The 19,881-nt window shown below is 44.6% G+C and overlaps 1 protein-coding gene across 13 annotated transcripts in view; it reads left to right on the top strand.

Annotated features, from left to right (window-relative positions):
- LOC128105326 (myomegalin-like) overlaps positions 1–19,881 on the top strand; it is a 198,778-nt gene that overhangs the window by 10,720 nt on the left and 168,177 nt on the right. Inside the window, exon 1 of one of the 13 annotated variants that reach the window (XM_052730378.1) lies at positions 11,846–12,112. The exons of the other annotated variants lie outside the window; for them this stretch is intronic. Within the exon in view, the coding sequence (XP_052586338.1) occupies positions 12,093–12,112 (20 nt within the window). The 5' untranslated portion in view covers positions 11,846–12,092. Of the gene's footprint in view, positions 1–11,845; positions 12,113–19,881 lie in introns of those variants that run through there. 13 annotated transcript variants of the gene reach the window in all.

Below are 19,881 nucleotides of genomic sequence, written 5' to 3'. Positions count from 1 at the left end.
GAGTGGCACAGGAGGATCGCCACAAGTTCAAGGCTAACTGGTCTACATAGCCAGTTCCAGGACATCCAAGGCTACAAAGTGAGATCGTGTCTCAAAACAAACCCACAAAGGTAAGAGAATTAAACACAAGACCAGAGAGATGCTGACCCTATGAACCAGACACTGATAAGGAGGCAGGAAGGCAGGCCCATGAATGCCCCCAGTAGGAGGTAAGCAAAATGCCTATAGAAGTGTGGCAGGGAGCAAAAACATGTACAGCAGGTGAGGTGTGAGGACGTTGAAAATAGTGAAACTACGGGGACTGGTAAGGGTCAAATCAACACACCCACCAAGCTGTAGCGGCGATATAGATTCCACCAGCAGGGGTCACTTGTGGGTGGCCTTTATTGTCACAGCATTCAGGTCCCTTGGACGAGCAGCTGTTACCAGCGGAGAGGCTCCAGGTTGGAAGTGTTCTAATCAGCTAGAAGTCTCTATAGCCTGCATAAAGCATGAAGGGAGCATGGCTGCTTCTGGTCACGTGACAGAAGAGTCAAGGTGAGATAGATTTGTCTTTTTGAGCTGTACAGACAAATTCTTGAAGTGCACCGTGTGTGTGTGTGTGTGTGTGTGTGTGTGTGTGTGTGTGTGTGTGTGTTTAAAAAGACAGGATCATGAACAATGACATTCTAGAGCCAAGAGTGGTGGCACACACCTGTCATCCTAGCACTTGGGGAGGTGGAAGCAGAAAGGTCAGGAGTTTGAGACCAGCCTGAGTTTATATATATATATAGGATGATATCTCAAAACACAGCAAAACAACAAGTCCAAAACAACAACAGCAACAACAAAACGTCCACATTCTAGTTACTTTAGTGGCCGCCTTTGCAGTAACTTGATCTTCCTTTTTCTCTCCCACCTCTCCCACTCCCTCCCCTGTTCTACCGTCTTCCCAGTGCCTTAGAGATCACAGCAGCTTGCAGTTGAGATTTGAAACTGAAAAGTAGGCCACACTGACTGGCCTTGTCTCATAGCTGCTTTTAAAATGATTGTGGGAGGTCCCCCAGCATGTATGTGGAGGTCAGAGTGATGCAGTCTAGGGGTCCAGGAATGGGCTCCTTTTTGGTTTGTTTGTTTCTTCCAAGAATTAAAAGTTAGGAAATGTATCACCAGGAAGATTAAAGAGTCCCAGCGGAGCCACCACGTGATCCCTGGGAAACTAGGGTTTCCTCTGCAGTGTTCTTAGTCCCTTCAATAAAATAATACAAGAATGGACTCAAACAGAAGATTGAGTTGAAAAGGAGCACCTTAGGACAGGCAAGCCGTCAGTCTCCAGCTCCCTGGAAGGGAGGAGGAGAAAGGACAAGAGAGGGAACAAGAGCCGTGTTGCTGCAGCACAGAGGTCAGCCGCTGTGTGGCAGACAGCCACAAGGAGAGGGCGTGCGTAGGAAAAGGAGTGAGGAATCCCCCGGGGTTAGTCCGGGAGTTTAAAAGCATACTTAGGCTCTGGCCAGCATCGGAAGGAAAAAGACAGAGGAAAAAGGAATAGTTACACCTTTCTGAGTTGGGCCTCAGAAAGGTGGGCGTACCCAGAGTGAGTTCTCTCTTTCCGTCTTTATGTGGTTCCCGGGATTCAAACTCAAGTCATCAGAAAGGTGGGCGTACCCAGAGCGAGTTCTCTTTTCGTCTTTATGTGGTCCCCGGGATTCAAACTCAAGTCATCAGGCTTGCACGCAAGAGCCATGACCCACTCACTGCTCTCTCTTTCCGGCACAGTTGCTTTTACCTTATGGGATCTTAAAGGGGTCATCTGCTGCCTGGCGGTTCACAATACACAGGCTGAGAGCTGTGGCTAACAAGGTCGGTGGAGCCTGGCGCAAGAGAGCACCACAAGAGATGCATCTAGGGGTCTGCCATCTAACCATGCATCTTGGCACGCCATGTAGGAAAGAATAACGAAGGCCATGGCTAGGAGGAGGGAAGGTCCTTCCTCCCAGAATTTACTTCATCGTAGAAGTGTGTGCATGCAGGCATGAGCCCTTGAGTGCACACGCGTGTCCCCAGGAGTCCTCCACTTTGCTTTCTGAGGCAGAATCTCTTAGTGTGTGCTGGGGTTTGAACTCAGTCATGCACAGCAGGCACTATGCCAACTTAACCGTCTTCCCAGCATAATTTTAGCATTTGTTTCGTTTTCTAAAATATTGCATTAAAATATCACTTACTGGAGTTTTCTTTATCTGATGGTGTGAATGGAATTCCCTCATATCCAGGATAAATGACTCTTAGAGTTTTGTTCCTCTTTAGGTTGGAATTGCCGGAAGCTTGTTACGAAGTACCGTAGTATTAGGGATAACCTGAAGATGGGGAAAACTGCATGCAGGATGTGAGATTTTTCTCATTAGAACTTACTTGATTGTGTAAAGCATTCTGGGGCTGCTTCTTGATGTTTTTGAACCCCTGCCAGCTGAAAGAAGGGGGTGAGGGGGAACCCAGCTGTTTTAAACTGCCAAGAAATTGGCTTCCAATGGTTCCAAGTGTGGAAGAGAGAATTTGCCTTTGTTGTGTGCTTCTCCTTTGTCTTGAGAGTGACTGTTTGATGAGCCCTCTTCATTATGCAGATGTGAGCCAAGTACCAGTTAGGGGTGGCTACTGACAGTCAGTTGTCAAGAACGTGGCTTCAGGGACTTCAGATGAGCAAAATATTCTGTTCAATGGGGACAAAGCCGGCCCGAGAGGCAAGGGTGCAATCACAGCTATTTAATAATTTTAATTAGTCATAAGAAATACTGAAATCTTTAGGAGTGAAGAGTCCGCATTATACTTTCAAATGATTCATCTGGATGACAGCAATAATTGTCTGTGTATGTGTGAAGAGGGGAAATATCATGGAAAACAGTTAATGAATGGATAATCAAGTAAAGATTTATAAGACTTCATTGTGCTATTTTGCAACTCTTCTCAGAAGTAGAGAAAAATTGTGAATGGAAATGTGTATTTTTTTGCTCTTGCTCTTTGGTTTTTGAGATGGGGTCTCTCCATGTAGCTGTGGCTGTCCTGGAACTCTCTTTGTAGACCAGACTGGCTTTGAACTCACAGAGATCGGCCTGCCTCTGCTTCCCAAGTGTTGGAATTAAGGGCGTGCACCACCACTGCCTGGAAAATGGAAATATTTTTAAAAACCAAAGTTAGGTTACGTATGTATGAATGTATGTATGTATCTCCCTTCCCTCCCTCCCTCTCTTCCTCCTTCCCTTCCTCTTTCCTTCTTCCTTCCTTCCCTCTCTCCTTCCTTCCTGTCTGTCTGTCATCTGTCCATCTTTACAGGTAAGGTGGTAGATGGCTACATTCAAAGGCAAGAACCATGGGTGGATATGACTACATTGTTCTTAGCAAACTTTTTCATGATTCAAAAATCCAGTCTGAGCTTTAAATGAGGGTTTGGCATTCCACTTTCTTCCCCTCCTTATGGGTCCCAAGCTAGCCTGCATTGGTTGGTGTCTGGTCCCAGAGCAGCTTGCCCCATCCTAGAAAATGACTTGGGTTTTAGTGACGGTGGATTGTCAAGAATGCTTGGAAGCTCCTTAGGAATTTATTTATGTCAGTACTGTTTCTGTTTCCAGAATGGATTTATTGACCATAATATCAGTCTGCACAATTTTTAAGGCTTATCATCTATTCTCAAAGCAAGGAGAATTTCACAGAATTTACACAAATCTTTTCTCACTGTTCCAAAGCCCCTCTGAGAAATTTACAGACTGCGTTTCTTGCATGATTTCCCTTCCTCCAACATCAGATGCACATAAACAGTGGGTGTTGAAAGGATGGGCTGGGGTTTCTGGAGTAAATTACCACCAGCTGTCGAAAGCTTGTTCATAATTTCCTCCTTTGAGGTTTTTGTTACAGCTGACAGACAAGGCTAGCCAATGAAGGGGGTGGTTATGAATACATATGCACACACACACACACACACACACACACACACACACACACACACACACACAGAGGGAGAAGGAAGTTAGGGAACCTGCTTATTCAATCTCAAAGCTTTGTCTTATGATAAGGCAGGAAGCTGATAAATGGAAATTTGGGATCATTGGCCTAGGCCTAGGGAGCAATTTGTAGCAGAATTGGAATTAATTTGTAACTGCTCTTTTAGAGTCAGTGAATCCTGTGTGGTATGCAAACATCAATTTTAAAAAGGCCATGATTTATTGAATTTTAAAACACACGAGGCAATGAATTAAATATTCAATATAGACGATCTTGTTCTTGCAAAACAACTATTTATTGTCATTAACCTTATTTTACAAAATATAAAGACTCTGTAAACAGGGCTGATCTACACAGCCACTAATCCTAGTGGCTGTGTGACTTTGGCTGTGCTGCCCCGCCCTTCCAGGTGAGTGCGACCCTCTATCATTCCCCAGGAGAGGATGGGGAGAATTTTCCTTCCACTAGTGAAAACAAACTTTGTCCAACCACACCCCTTTTTTAATTAAAAAAAAAATTAAGCCAGATGTGGTGGCGCACACCTTTAATCCCAGCACTCAGGAGGCAGAGGCAGGCATATTCCTGAGTTCGAGGCCAGCCTGGTCTACAGAGTGAGTTCCAGGACAGCCAGGGCTACACAGAGAAAGCCTGTCTCAAAAAAAAGAAAGCAAAAACAACAACAAACGTTTAGGCGACGATTGTGCCAATTTCTGGGATAAAATGTGCTGTTTCAATAAATGTGGAGCAATTAAGAGAAACTAACAAATTTTGAATAAAAGCTATGAATTGTCAATATTAAATTTGTGATAGTTTTTTTTTTAATTATATTTATCCTTGGTGCCTACTCAATTGCTATCTTCTTCTTTCTGTTACGCCAGTTCCAGGAGATCCAATGCCCTTGTCCGGCCTCCGCAGTCACTGCACACATGTGGTTCACATACATGCGTACATGCAGGCAAAACATACAAATAATAAATCATTTTTAATTAAAAAAAGACTAAGATCCAAAATAAAACACTTTCTTTTTCTCTCTAGAGTTCTGTTAGGTCTCCTTACATTTCTTCATTTGGGTAGTGGAGCACAGAGTGGATACCATGCATCCACAACGCATTTGAGTGAGCGAGGAATTATTTTTCTAATTTTCCTTCCTGGTTCCCTTGAGAAATTCCTCTTGGGGTGCTTATTTGCATTTATTTATCGTTTTGTTTTTGCTTTTTGAGACAGGGTCTCACTCTGTAGCTCTGACTTGCCTGGAACTTTCTAGATTGACCAGTTCTCAAATTTATAAAGATCCTCTTGAGTGATTAAAGACGTGCGCCCCCACTGCCCGGTGAGGCTGTCTTCTGTAAAGAAGTCTAATTTATTTAAGGGTTTTCCTCCTGTTCTTTGTGTATTGTATTGTAGCTCTGCAGATAATCAGATCTGTGGTATCACTTAAGGAATTCGTGTGTGGCTTTCCACACCAGCTTTCTATCACACACACAGTGTGTAGCACATGCTATGCTTTGGTTGAACTCACATTAAATTGAATGAACTTAGGTGACTCAATTGTCCTTGAATTGCATAAAGTTGTGGGAATAACTCTAAGTCCCATCAACATCAGCTACCTCTGAACTGCCACTTCTTTATGGAAAATAAAAGTCCCTGTAAAGGCCCCTCTCTTTTTAATCCCCAAGGTTGGTTTTCATTCTCGTACACTGCTCCTGGCCCCGAGCTCCAGCTCCGTGGCTCTCAGGCACAGCTGCTCCTTCACCTGCTGTGCCTCTTCTGAGCACACGCCCTCCTCCCAGGCCTGGCTTCAACTACTGCTGAAGGGCGGTCCTTTCCAGTCCTGCAAAGCCAACCATTTCTCTCCACGTTACTTGGGTAACCAGGTACCTCCATCCAGGCCACAGTGCTCCCCATTAAGTCCTCCCTGGGGCTAATAAAACATGTAGCAGCCTTGAACTTATCAACTCCACTAAAAGAGTTTTTTTTTTTCCCATGTGAAAGTTCTCATGTACTTGTCTCTCTATAAATGCAGGTTTCACATCCCCAGATCCAACCAACTAGCTTTATCGGAATGGTTAGGGCTAAAACTCTGTGTGTGCGGAATACACACAGACACTTTTTATCTTGTCATTATTTCTTTCCTCCTAGAGAGCAAGTTTAATTTCAATTACTTATTGTTGTTTAGTAAACTACTCTCAAATGTATAAGCTGAACACAGTAAGAGTTTTCTTATATCATGGTTTGGGGGAATCAATAATTCTAGTATGATTCAGAGGACAGGATTACCCCTGTCACGGGCACACGGGCAATTGTTCGGTTTTGTCCAGTGATGGCATTGCAGGGGGAGGGGCCGACTCTTAGACTCCACTAAGTCTCCGCTCTGTTCACAGTCTTGGGGCATCACTACATTGTTTATCCTCACAGGAGTTTGATTCTTATCTGGGAGGCCTCTTATTGACCTAGCCTCAGCAGATAGATGTCTTACCAGAATTCTGTTAGTCAAGTGAGTTCCTCAAGCTAATACAAGTTAAAGAGTGAAGAAATTAGAGTTATAGTCTACCTCTCGATGGGGAAAGTGTCCAAGGAACTGTGTCCTTGATCTTAGGACAATTCACTCTGTCCTGAAAGGATATTTATCTTAACCCAGAGTTAGGGAGATGGGCAGGGCACTGTGAGGGACAAGGAAGATATCTGTTGACTGATCAAGTCAGCAGAATGAACCACACTGATCGATGAAGTGACAGATACTTAGATGTATTGTCCTCTCGTCTAAGTGTGCAGAGAACGTGAGGTGGCCATATCTGGGAAGTGTCACGCATAATGAGCAGTTATGACATTCTAAAACTAGACATGGTTTCAGCTCTCAACCATGAATCTTCGTATTAGGCAATATACTCTATCTCCCCATACTCCACATTAATACTTATAAAAAAGAGCTAACTAGTGTCTGCCCATAAAGTTATTGTATCTGTAAGAGAAGCTAGCTTAGAAGAAAATCCAATACAATATGTTAGACATAGCTATTATTATTATTACATTTAAGCCACACAGTCATCCACATCAAGATCCCCTTCACACAAAGTCAAGGTGGAGGGAAGAAAAACAGAATTAAAAAGGAACTGAAGGGAAGGGAAGGTACCGCTGGATGCTTGGACATGATTAGAGAGGCTGAAAATCAATCCAATCAGTTGACCAATTAGGAGCTAAGCTACATACTCAGGAGAGAAGAACATACCTGGTTGGATTGATCAGCATCATCAACTCAGTTGACCTCTGTTCTAATACAGAAAACTTGGAGTAGATTTTTAATAAAGATCGTGGGCAATACTGATAAAACGATCTCAGTCTCAGAATGAGAGTGACATGAAGTATCAGAATAGGCCAGGCTGTGCTGCAGAGAAAGTCCCCAAATCTCAGGGACTTAAATATTTATTTATAAAAATTTATTTAAACCATTTTAGATCTATTTATTTTGTTATGTTATGTGCATGAGTGTTTTGCCTGCATATAGGTCTGTGCAGTACATGCACTTTTGGAGATCAGAGGAGGGTGTTCGACCCCCTGGGACTAGAGCTACTGACTGTTGTGAGCTGCCATGCGGATGCTAGAAATTGAACTTGGATCCTCTGTAAGAGGAACAAGTGCTCTTAAGCCTGGAGTCAACTCCGGCCCCTCAGGAGCTTACTTTCTGTGATGTATTTTTACCTTATTTCAATGTAGGTCGACAAAGAGGCTCCAATCACTACAATCCTTGGAGACCTAGGTTGGTGGAAACCTTGGCTCAGCACAACTGCTCTTTCAATATTAATACAGCAGTGGGAAACAGCTAAGGCTAATTATATTCTGATTCTTAGCAGCTACATTCTACTTAGAAATGATGAGTGCCTCTCATATGTCAAAGGCCAAAAAGCAAGTGATGTTTCATTTACTAAATTCCACAGTTAATCTTAAATGGGGGCAAGGAATGGTAAAAGCTAGTATGTATCTCTGAGGGAAAAACTTGACAAAAATTGTGGGAATACTACATATAGTGACTGGCAGGATATATTCTAGCCACACTTTTGCCTAAAGTTTTCCTGTGTCCTGCAGCCGCTCAGTCCCAAAGAAACACTCAAAGGCTTAATATTAATTACAAAGTTTGGTCTATGGCCCAAACTTATTGCTAGCTAGCTCTGATATCTTAAATTAACCCATTACTATTAATCTATATTTTGCCACATGACATGACATTTGCCACGTGGCCGTGGCATTACCAGTCTACTGGCATCTTGTTCCAGGGTGTCTGCTCTGACTCTGCCCTCCTTCTCCCTGTATCTTTTCTTGGATTTCCTGCCTGGCTATAACCTGTCTTGCCACAGGCCAGAGCAGCTTCATTATTAACCAATGGTAGCAACACATATTCACAGCGTACAGAAAGACCATCCCACAGCAACACACAAACACCTACCCTCCACTCCTGTGCTCTGTGCATAGACTGTGGGGTTTTCCCACTAGTGATTTTGGACTCTCATCTGTCTTATTTTGTGGAATACGGTAGAAGGAACGGTGTGCCAGTTCTGAGCAGAGACCTAAGGGACATCCTGAGTGTCACTTAATTCTCTCTCTCTGTTGCACATTGCCAGGAGAAGAATGTTCCTCAGGTAGATGCTGCTGCTTCCGTTTGGGTCCTGGAACAAGAGAACTGTTGGGCAGACAACTCACGGCCAACCCATCTACTCTTCAAGTACAGGTCCCTGAGTGTGAAAGGAAGGTCTGCAAACATCAGAGCCCTGGGGTCTGTGCTAAGCTGCACTGTTTCAGCTGAAAGATGACTGACACACAGTGACTCACCTCAGAGGGATTTCACATAGACTGGATAATGCTTCCCAAATAAGCATATGATATAGGAACTTACTAACTAGTATTGTAATAAGTGTAAAGGAAAATGAGATGACATTAGATTATATACTAAGTAGTAACAGATACCCAAAATATCTTATAACTATCATGTTGTTTCTCTATTATATAAAATTAATGATAAACCTTACTGCTATTGAACTACATGTAAGATAATAAAATTAGGGTCATTTTACCCCAACAGTATTATGATTTAATTATCTCAAAAATAATTTGTCTTCGTCTGTTCCTGTTGCTATAACAGAACACCTTAGACTGTATTATTTATGAATAACAGAACTGTGTTTCTCACCGTTCTGGAGACTGGTTCATAAGATGAAGGTACCAGAAGATTCACTGTGTGGTGAGGACTTGTTCTTTGCTGTCAAGAAGGTCCTTCTACATCCTTCTGACGGGACACAGGCTATATCCTGACATGGTGAGAGAGACAGGGGACAAAAGAGACCAGGGCACTTTCTTCACCTCTTTTTATAAGAACATCAGTCCCATTCTTGAGAATAAAACACTCATGGCTTAATTCCTCCCTGAAGACCTTATTTCTTAGGCCCACTCATTACGTTCCCATGTAAGAATTTTAGAGAGATCTGTACATTCAAAACACAACATGATTAAAGAATAGAGGCAAAAAAAATGCTCACTAAAGTGCTGTATGACACTGATATTAGAAATGGCATACCTAGTCAACAAAATAATATTATTAAGTAGGCTGGCTTTCTATTAAAGCGTATATTAAAACATAGTATAATCATTGGAGTATAAATATGAACACTACCCAAAAACATGAATAAATACATAGCAAGTGGAAAGGGGAGATTGACTACATAGATTGAAGCTGTAATTATAGCTACATAAACATGTGCCAACCAAACACGACTAAAAGAAACCTAGAGAAACTATAGCATTTGTGCTAGATTTCTGCTATTTAGACAAGTGTTTTTCTTTTGAAATTTAAGAAGAAATTGTTTTTAACCATACATAGGAAAGTTTTTAGACATCAAATAAATTTCTTTCACAAATGCATTTATGTGTCTAAGTGAGCTTATATTTGCATTAAGAAGCCCACTTTTAAAAGACCAGAAAGCGATTCCATAAGCTTTAAACATCGATTATCACTAGGTATTAAGAGTTATTTTATTTTCTACGTAGTTTTCTGTAACTTCTTAATGGTCTGCAATAAATACATTATGCATTTTTGAACAGAATTTATTTCAAAAATACACAAGCCTGTTTTTCAGTCTGCCTTCCGGGAGACCACAGTTCACCTAGTTAGTGCCTATCTCTTCTGAAGAAGCGCCCTCCTAGGCTGTAGACAGAATCTCTCTCCACAACTCAACAGCCCATAATTTGATTTCAGACACAACTAAATATAGCATCAACTTTGGTATGCGGGATGGAAACCTGAGCTCCCTGCCCCTCCCCCAAGGCAATAGTAGATTCTTTTCAAGACAGGTGGCTTGTGGGTCTTGCCTAGTGTCAAACTGGACCTTAGTGTTGTTCTCTCCTGGTAACATTTTAAATGAATCTAAGGGGAGACAAGATTCTAATCTCAAGAGCAGTGTGCTTTTAGCTGCAAACCGAGGGCCGGGATTGGGAGATTCTAGACTAGGGCATTTTCACACCACTCCTCTAAACCCCAATGTCTGTTATTCTGTCCGGCCCTCCTGGCTTCCTCTTGGTGATTAGAACTAATCCAAGAAACTGGAGGTAGTTGACAGTTTTCTGCCACAGTGCAGGCTCTTCGCAGTCCCGCCAGTGCTCACGCATGCCAGGTCACTCCTGGAGTCTAACTGCAAGGCTTCCGGGAAGAATGGATCCCTTCTAGAAAAGCCTTGTTGGTCTATCTTCAGAAATTTGGAGAGCATAGCTCCCGGTCATGGCAGAGGCCTTATCAGAGCCTGGGCAGAGTCAAGCCTTCTGGTTCTCAAGGGTGCCTCAAGGGTGCCATCTGCAAACAAATCTAACTAAATTGATGTCGCCAAATATAGGCATGCTAAAGCTTTTTGAAAATTAAAAGGACAGCAGTAAAGCTAATGATAACAGTAATCATGTGACTTAATAAAAAGGTTTATTTCAGAGTTAAAAGGGAGCTGCGGGCAGCAAGCCCTCTAATTACAGCATGTCTGTCTTGTTTAACAATCGGTACGCACGTAGATGCACAGGGTCTGGGCAGCCCCCTCTTTGGAAGGAAAGGCTTTCGGTGTGATCTCAGAACAGCCACAGTAGAGAGAGTCCTGGGGGCCACTCTTAAGTCTCTTGAGGCGTTCGGAGCATTTTGGGATGCTCAGAAGCCCTCTGCCTTCTAGGCGCTTCTGGTAGAGCCCAGTTGCTGTGGGAACTAAAAAGAAAGGAGGCAGAATAGTGAAAAAACAAAAACAAACAAACAAAAAAACCGGAAGGGTTGATTGAGATGGGGGCAGCTAATAAGACTGCAAGGTTTGGTTAGGAGGGTGCTTCCTGAGGAAGTTTCTGTCCGTGGATGACCTGGTGAAGCTAAAACGGGTCACATCTCTCAGAAAATCACCTTGTGCTCCATGACGCTTTAGTAGGCACACCTGCATTCAGTTGGATAGCATCCTCCCTAGACTCCATCTCTGGCTCGGAGGTTACCTGTGGGTGGGTGACGCAGGCGCAGGGGAAGACCACCTCTCCAAGGTGCTCCCTTGCAGTTGGCTGGTTTTAGCCAAAGCCTCTCACCGGGATGAGCGAGGGACGGAGAGTAGGACGAGGGTCATCGAAGGCCACTTCTGAGGCCATCATCCCTCTGAGCCTGCGAGGGAGGCGGTGGAGGTCGGAGGGTGTGTACCGCGGCGTGTCACCTGGGCGGGTCCTGGGCTGCCGGGAGCCCCGCCTCCGCTCACCCGCGGTTGACAGCTCAGCTGGTGCGGATCAGCCCGTGCCAGCCAGTCGCGTCTCAGCCTGGGAGCGAGTGTGCCCGAGGCCTGGGCTCGGCAGCAGCAGCAGCAGCAGCAGCGTCCAGCCACCTCCCGAGAACAGTCCCTGCCTTGTGCCCGGCGCACCGTTAGCTGAGGGTGCGGCCGCGGCCGATCTGCCCTCTCTCTTTCCAAAAAGCAGAGAGCAGACCTCGTTCCTTCGCCGGCGCCGGCTCCAAGAGGAGCTGGGGAGGAGGAAGAGACTCAGGCTTTTTGCGCTGGAGACTCCTGGGCAAGGTTTGGTATCTTCCCGGGCTGTGGCCACCCCCGGGTGAGCTGCGCCCCGAGAGCGAGATCGCCTGGATCATGGAGCAGACCTGGGCCAGGTAGGAGCGGCTTCTCCCTCGCCGCCTGTGACTTGGGGTCCCTGTCCTGTTCCCTCCCCCTGCCACCCCTCACCGTTAGAGGCCTCTGAGCGCTCCCCCTTTCTGTCCGATCGCCTCTCTGGTTCCCAGCCCACCTCTCCCGGCCTCCCGCACGCACTCTGCTCTCTGGCGTGTCCCTAGCCCGGTGACTCTCCTTTTCACCTACTCCTGACGTCAAAACCGCCCCGGGTTGCCTGGAAGTTTTTCTGGAGCCATGTGTCAGCTTGTCTTTTCCTGGTTTGGAAGGGTTTTTTTTTCTAGAGACTGGAGAGACTCCAGTAGGCTTCCCCCAGGACACCTTTAGTTTCCGGTACTTTTAACGTGTCAGGTTCGTTCTCACCCTGCCACGTTTTCCACCTCCACCTCGCCCTGCCCCAGCCACATGCCAGCAACCCATAGAGGCCAGTAATGCTCAGCTCCTGAGCCTCTGGTCGGAACTCACTGTGGGAAAGGGAAGGAAGAGGCTCTGGGCACCCTCCACGGCCCAGGCCGAGACCAGGGCGGGTCTGGGGTAGCTCAGGTTGCAGAGATGGTTGTGGAATTCTGTTTTCTCCACCCTCCATCCCACCATTCTCTAAATATTCCTTAAAATGGAGCTCCTTCAAGTGACTGATAAGGACTAGAGACCCTGTATTGAGACAAAGATGTCATTTCTGTGTGTGTCTTTTTTTTTGTTTGTTTGTTGGGTTTTTTGTTTGTTTGTTTTGGTTTTTGTTTGTTTTTTCGGGATTGAGGGAGATCTCTGGGTGTGTGAAGACTATATCCCAGATAGGCTCTTCATCACCGGCATTTAGCTTTGGGGGACTGGCGTGGGGCCAAGTTCTGAGCCGATGAAGGCTACCAACACAGAAAGTAAATTGGTGTTCAACAGTAATTATACAAAAAATGGGGGCTTTCGATTGATTGTTCAGCTCAACAGAGTGAACAGTTTACTGTGAATTTTGAAGGAAGGCTGAATCGCACCCACGATGCGTTGATGGAGGAAGTGAGCTCTCTCGGTGTGAAGGGTCAATCCTACTTTTTTGTCTCTTCTCCCAGAAAACGGTGATCTGTTCAGGGCTTCACGGGATTTTAAAAAGAAGTGCAGTCAAGAGACGGGGTGGGGCTCAAAGCTGTGCTTTGAGGGTTGGCCAAGGGACCTGGGGCTCTTAAGTCTGGAGAGAGGGAGGGTATGCCAGCGCGGTCAAAGATCTGAAGAGCAGTTGGTGGTAGGGGGGTTAGATGAGTTTAGAACCTCCTAAAAGGGCAGAACAACTATGGCCACAGCAAGTTCCAAAGAGGCAAGGTGTGGTTCCACGGCAGGAAGCACCCTTCAAACACGGGTTACGGATCCAAAGGCCCCAGAGGAGTACCTGATGGGGAGGAGAGCGAGTGTGTCAGGGACTGTTGCCATCTATCAGTGCTTTTCACATCTTAAAAAGTAGTAATTGTGGGGCTGGGGAGATAACTCTGAGAGCCAATAAGAAAGTACTTGCCTTGCAAAGTTGAGGGCCCGGGATCTTTTCCCGGAAACTAATTAAAAAAAAAAAAAAAAGCAACCAGGTGCTTTGGTGCTAGTTACAGACTGGTAAAAGATCTGGTCTCGATAGGGGTGTGTGTGTGTGTGTGTGTGTGTGTGTGTGTGTGTGTGTGTGTGTGCAGCACCTAAGGAATGACACCTCAGACTGTCTTCTGACATACACATATATGTGCACTCACACACACCCAGTTATGCACACACATACACAAAGTAATTGTGTCAAAGTCTCACAAGTCGCAAACTGAGTGTATGAACGTGATGGGCACACAGATGGAGAACCATCCTGTGCTTATGAAGTCGGTCCTACTTATGATTCCTAGGTTATGGACCTTAGCACCACAGCTTAGTTTCACCTAGTTGTTTTTTTTTTTTTGGTTTTTCGAGACAGGGTTTCTCTGTGTAGCTTTGCGCCTGTCCTGGAACTCACTTGGTAGCCCAGGCTGGCCTCGAACTCACAGAGATCCGCCTGGCTCTGCCTCCCGAGTGCTGGGATTAAAGGCGTGCGCCACCACCGCCCGGCTAGTTTCACCTAGTTTTAAACTTCACGTAAACTGAAGTAGACATGACAAGCGTCCACGTAGCTTTTTTTCACTTGCTCTTACGCTTTTGGAATTCTTCAGTGCTCACACGTACAGTTGTGGTTGATTTATTCTCTTTTAACTAAGATTCTATTGTGTGTTAACATACCAGTTTATATGGGGACTATCATCAGGTTTGGGGCTAGTAAGATGGTGTCGCCATAAACATTTTGTCCATGCCCTTTGTGAATGTGTGTGCACGTTTCTACCAGGTAAACCAATAGAAGTCAGATCATTAGACCACAGGAAATTCATGCTCAGCTTGAGGAATACTACCAAATTGTTTTATAAGTGGTTATAAAAGAAGTTTCTAAAAACAAGGTATCCAAAGGGGACACAGTGAAAAGTACTTCACATCACTAGTCACATGAAGACATTAGAAAATACTGATCATTGGCAAGATGGATAGTTACACTACTAATAAGCCCATACCCACAATAGGAAATGTATTTATAATGCAACCAAATACACTTACAAAGCTCCATGTGACAATACTTACCCTTATCATGAATTTTATACTCAGATATTTCCTATGTTATTTGTTTAGAAAATCAGTGCTGATGGTGACTCTATTTTATCAACTAATGGGTCACAGCTGGAAAAAAATCCTGAAGTTACAGACGATGGCTGGCCACTCAGATCCCCTGGGCTCACGTATCAGATCAGTTACAGATATCTTGGAAAAAGGACCTCCAAGCAGCCACACACTGTGCTGGACACTAAGCATCTAACAATGAATGAGATTGACTCGGCCTTTCAGAGCTTCATGTACACATTGTCTATAATTCATTTGCTTGTTTATTACAGGGTCTCACTATGTAATCCAGACTAGCCTTGAACTCATGATACCCCTGTCCTACCTCCTCCCCCATCATTTATAATCTTAATAAAGTGAAGTGAAGGTAAAGATATACATTGGCTACTTTCATAGCTTCAGCTTGACACAAGCCGAGAGTCATCTGGGAAGAAGGAAACTTAACTAAAAAGTTGTCTTAATCAGAGTGGTCTGTAACCATATCTGTGAGGCATTTTTAATTGTGAATTGATGTAGGAAGGCCCAATCCACTGTGGGTGGCGCCATTCCTAGGCCCATGGGCCCAGGCTTCATAAGAAAGCCAACTGAGCAAGCCAGAGGGAACAAACCAGGAAGTGATGCTTCTCCATTGTTTTTTTTTTTTTGTTTGTTTGTTTTTTTGCTTCAAGACCCTGCCTTGAGTTCCTATCTTGGCTTCTCTCAACAATAGACTATAACCTGTAAAGTAAAATAAACCTGTTCTCCCCAAGTTGCTTTTGGTCATGGTGTTTATCACAGCGAAGCAAACTAGAGCAGCCGCTGTGGGAATGCATTGGAAAAACCCTGAAAGATGCTGAGAAGGAAAGTCAGCCACAATCGCTAACGTTTATTAAACTTTCAATGGGTGCTGATTCTCTGCGCCTGGGATTTCTCCTAATCCCCATAACTTATGTGATAAAAAACTGTCATGTACATTTTTCAAGACAAGGAAATCAAACTTAAGAGACAATGATTCATTTGTCCAGTGTGACACATACAACTAAGGAAGAAATGAGAACTCGGGCGATCTAACTCCCTAACCCGAGCTGGGTTTTGTTGTTGTTGTTGTTGTTGTTTTGTTTTGTTTTAATTGCTTTGTTTGAGTTGTGTCTTGTGGGTGACCTGGTTTTGAAATAGAGTACTTATGTTAGCTTCTTTTAAACTCATGGATGGGCTTAAAACTGTGATTCTATTCCCAGATTTCTTTCCAGGAAGTTCTGGAAATTGCCCTTCCCCAAAGGTGCTTCACACAACCCTGCGCTCTCTTGTTTTGTGTTTTGAAGTGGCTTCATGGAGACTAGGTTGAGCCTTGACTTTCTGATCCTTCTGCCTCCACCTCCAAAGGGCTGGGATTACAGTCAGGTGCCCCTCATGCCCAGCTCTTTATCTTGCTCAATCTACCCACAAAGGACCAAGGTGCTGGGCATTTAAGTTCTCAGTCAGACATGCTCTGACAGCTGCACTGACAGCTGCACGTCGTCGTCGTCATCGTCATCGTAGCCTGCCTCTCTGCAGACCCATGTGAGCCTTCTTCCCTGCCGAGGCTTCTGACCTGGCTGTTGCCAGCCTCTTTGCTAAGTCACCTGTGGAGAATGTGGTTGGTTCTCCAATAGCAAATTTCCTGTGAATATGGTGAATATGCTGGCCTTCCAAAACACTGGTCTGCCTCCAGTCACGTTGATGTTCCTTCGTCACTTTTGTATTAGTTTCCTGTTACCAAAAACAGTGGCTTATGACACAGAGAGTATGCAATGCCGGAGGTCAAAAGTCTAAAAATCAGCCTTTGAAACTCAACTCAAGGTATCATCGGGTTTGCATTCCTTCTGGAGCTCTGGGGGAGGGGGGGGCGGGGGGGAGGAGGACCCATTCCTTCCCTTTCCAGCATTTGGAGACCCTCAGCATTCCTGGCTCAGAGCACTAATCCAGCAATGACATCACTCTGGCTGCTGTTTCCACCATCGCATCTCCCTCTGCCATCCCAACGTCCTTGTGTCCTTCTTACAGGGACCCTTGTGACTACTTTGGTGCCAGACAAATAGCCCAAGATCATCTATTCTCATAGTCATATCTTTCAAGTCCCTATGGCCGTGTATAGTGGCACGTTCACAAGCTCTGGTGGTTAGGAATGCGGACCTCCTTGGGATGACATTGTTCAGTCTGCCATACTGCTTAACTCTGGAAAAGTCATTACAAATTCTCTTCCCTCTGGGGGGTGGAAATGTTCTTGTTTGTGGCATATGGGGATGCTGGGTAAGTCAGGCAGGTCACATGTGACTCTTATACAAGTTGCCTTAACGAACAATTAAAAGGAAGACAAATGGACCCGATTCGAGAGCAGCCTTTAAGATGGAAGGCTAGAAGCCAGGCGGTGGTGGCGCACGCCTTTAATCCCCACACCCAGGAGGCAGAGGCAGACAGATCTCTGTGAGATTGAATCCAGCCTGGACTACAGAGAGAGTTCCAGGACAGCCCGGGCTGTTGCACAGGGAAGCCCTGTCTTGAAAACAACAACAAGATAGAAGGTTAGGAAAGAACAGCATTTAATAAAATGCAAGCATTACTTGTATCTGTCTTTCAAGGCTGTGAAAATCTGGAGAAGAGGAGTAACAGCTAAAAAACCAATGGTCCGCCGGGCGGTGGTGGCGCACGCCTTTAATCCCAGCACTCGGGAGGCAGAGCCAGGCAGATCTCTGTGAGTTCAAGGCCAGCCTGGTCTCCAAAGCGAGTTCCAGGACAGGCGCAAAGCTACACAGAGAGACCCTGTCTCGAAAAACCAAAAAAAAAAAAAAACAAAACAAAACAACAACAACAACAAAAAACCCTAATGGTCCAGTTTCAGGATTTGATTTTACTTCTTTACCATATAGTCAAAAGTGCAACTTCAGGTAAGGCCAGATTCTCATCGATATAGGTGTATTGTACCCACCAGGTCACACTGGTCGCTGTTTGCATTTGTTCCAGCCTTGGCTAACTCACAGCCTGGTAGAATTCATGTGAAACACTAGAGAGCCCTGTTGACAGATGGACAGCTAGAGCCAGAGATGGCATTTTGCCCCATTTTACAGATGTGGCTGTTGAGGGAGGTTATGTGATTTTTCTCCTGTTCAAAATTAGTATGCATGGCAGTTAGACGATGCCAGTGTCTTGCTTGCCTGGTGTTTTGCATGAAGCGTTTTGTATCAGGAAAATGTTTGCTTTCCTGACTCTATTACTGAGATATCTTCAGACTTCGGATTCCTGTTGAATATTCATCAGTGCTAGCAATTAATTTCCTGCATTTTGAGAAGGAAAAATCTCTGCCTTGGCAACTGTGCTCTACACTTGGCTGTGGGTTGGGGACTTTGTCTCAGTCTCTGACTTCACTCTTTATTCTCACAAACCAGATCAGTGTAGAGTACTCACCGCCCCCCCCCCCCCACTTCTTTCAGCTACTGAGGTTGGGTACAGAAGACAGGGAAGGTTGCTTTTGCTCTGGAAATGGGAGAGGGCTGCATTTCTTCACAGCATCCTCTCCATCCTGGTAGCTCACTTCACTGTGGCTGTGCTGACCAGTCAGTGGATGTCTTAAGACACCACCCACAAATCCGGCCGTCTTATAAATAACATTCTGAAGTGGGCTCAGGACATTTCACAAGTTGTCTCAGGCAAACATTCAAATAACATTTAAAGTTAGAATAAAAGTCCAAAATAAAAAAGATGTCATGATGGCCCAAGGTGGCTCCATCCAGTCCTATTTTAAACCATTCAGACACATGAGGCCATGTTTCTCCTCTGTCTCACAGCATCTTCTGAGTTCTCCGGTCAGCAAGACAAATAGGGTATGTTTTTTTGTTTTTTTTTTTCTGAGCCCTCATAGCCAAACTGTTTTTGTTCATAGACTATTTATGGTGAACTTTACAATAATAACACCACCTTGCATCTTCACAGCATCATAGTCATCCATGACACCTTTGGGTTGCCTGTCTCAGTACCCACTCCTCTTCCGCTTGTTACCCTCTGTGGCATATTCGTCATGTGGAATAGCATGTCGTATGGGATTACAATACGTCCTTAAACATTTCCCACTCTCAGGCTCGAAGTTTTCCACCTTCAGCTACTGTAAATACCCAGTAAATATCTGGATGCTGAAAGCATCTTCTTCCATAGGATTTTTTTTCTTTCTTTCTTCCTTTCTTCCTTTCTTTTGACAATTGATGTTCAGAAGTAGAACAGCAAGATGAAACATTTCCAGGTTTTGAAAATTCACTGGATGTTCCTGAGCTGTCACATAACAGAAGGATATATTGCAGTTTAAATGTCTTTTCAGGACCTGAATCCCCATGGGGGAGGGGGAGGGGAGAAAGACAGAGAGGCAGACACACACACACACACACACACACACACACACACACACACACACAATTAACTGGATACATCAGCACAAAGTGTCCTATCTCCAGGTAAATCAGCAGCAACATTCCTAACTTTGACCCTTCTTTGGGGGAAAATGCTTTATTGTGGTTATTAATCTCTAGCAGTATTGTGTGCTAAGAGAGTAATAAACGTAACTTATTGGTATGAGAAAATAAAAGTAGATTTAGGTCACAGCAAAATTATGCATAGTATGTGTTAGGATGCCTATTGCAAGGAAAAAGAAGATATTGCATTTACTTGTGGACTTACGTGATCACCCTTTACATACTGCTTTTGAACCAAGTCAATGTTTTTTTTTTTGGTTTTTCAAGACAGGGTTTCTCTGTGTAGCTTTGCGCCTTTCCTGGAACTCACTTGGTAGCCCAGGCTGGCCTCGAACTCACAGAGATCCGCCTGGCTCTGCCTCCCAAGTGCTGGGATTAAAGGCGTGCGCCACCACCGCCCGGTCAATGTATGTTTTATAGCAGGAAGAAATGTACATTTGTGTGCATTAAGTTACAGCATGTAAAATTCAAACTGTTTGTTTCAAAAGAGTCCTCTGTGCACTTTTCCAGGTTATTGGTCTCACAGAAATAACATTGCCAGCAGTCCTAGGGAGCTGGTTATATACTGATTGCCACTGTATTCACCCTGATCTAAAATTATTCTGTGTGGGCCTTAATATACC

Source organism: Peromyscus californicus, unplaced genomic scaffold (assembly GCF_007827085.1).
Source record: "Peromyscus californicus insignis strain IS unplaced genomic scaffold, ASM782708v3 Scaffold_9__1_contigs__length_137607984, whole genome shotgun sequence".
In the NCBI taxonomy this organism is placed as follows: domain Eukaryota; kingdom Metazoa; phylum Chordata; class Mammalia; order Rodentia; family Cricetidae; genus Peromyscus; species Peromyscus californicus.
Note: the sequence above shows the minus strand (reverse complement) of the source record. Positions and strands in the feature narration are given on the sequence as shown.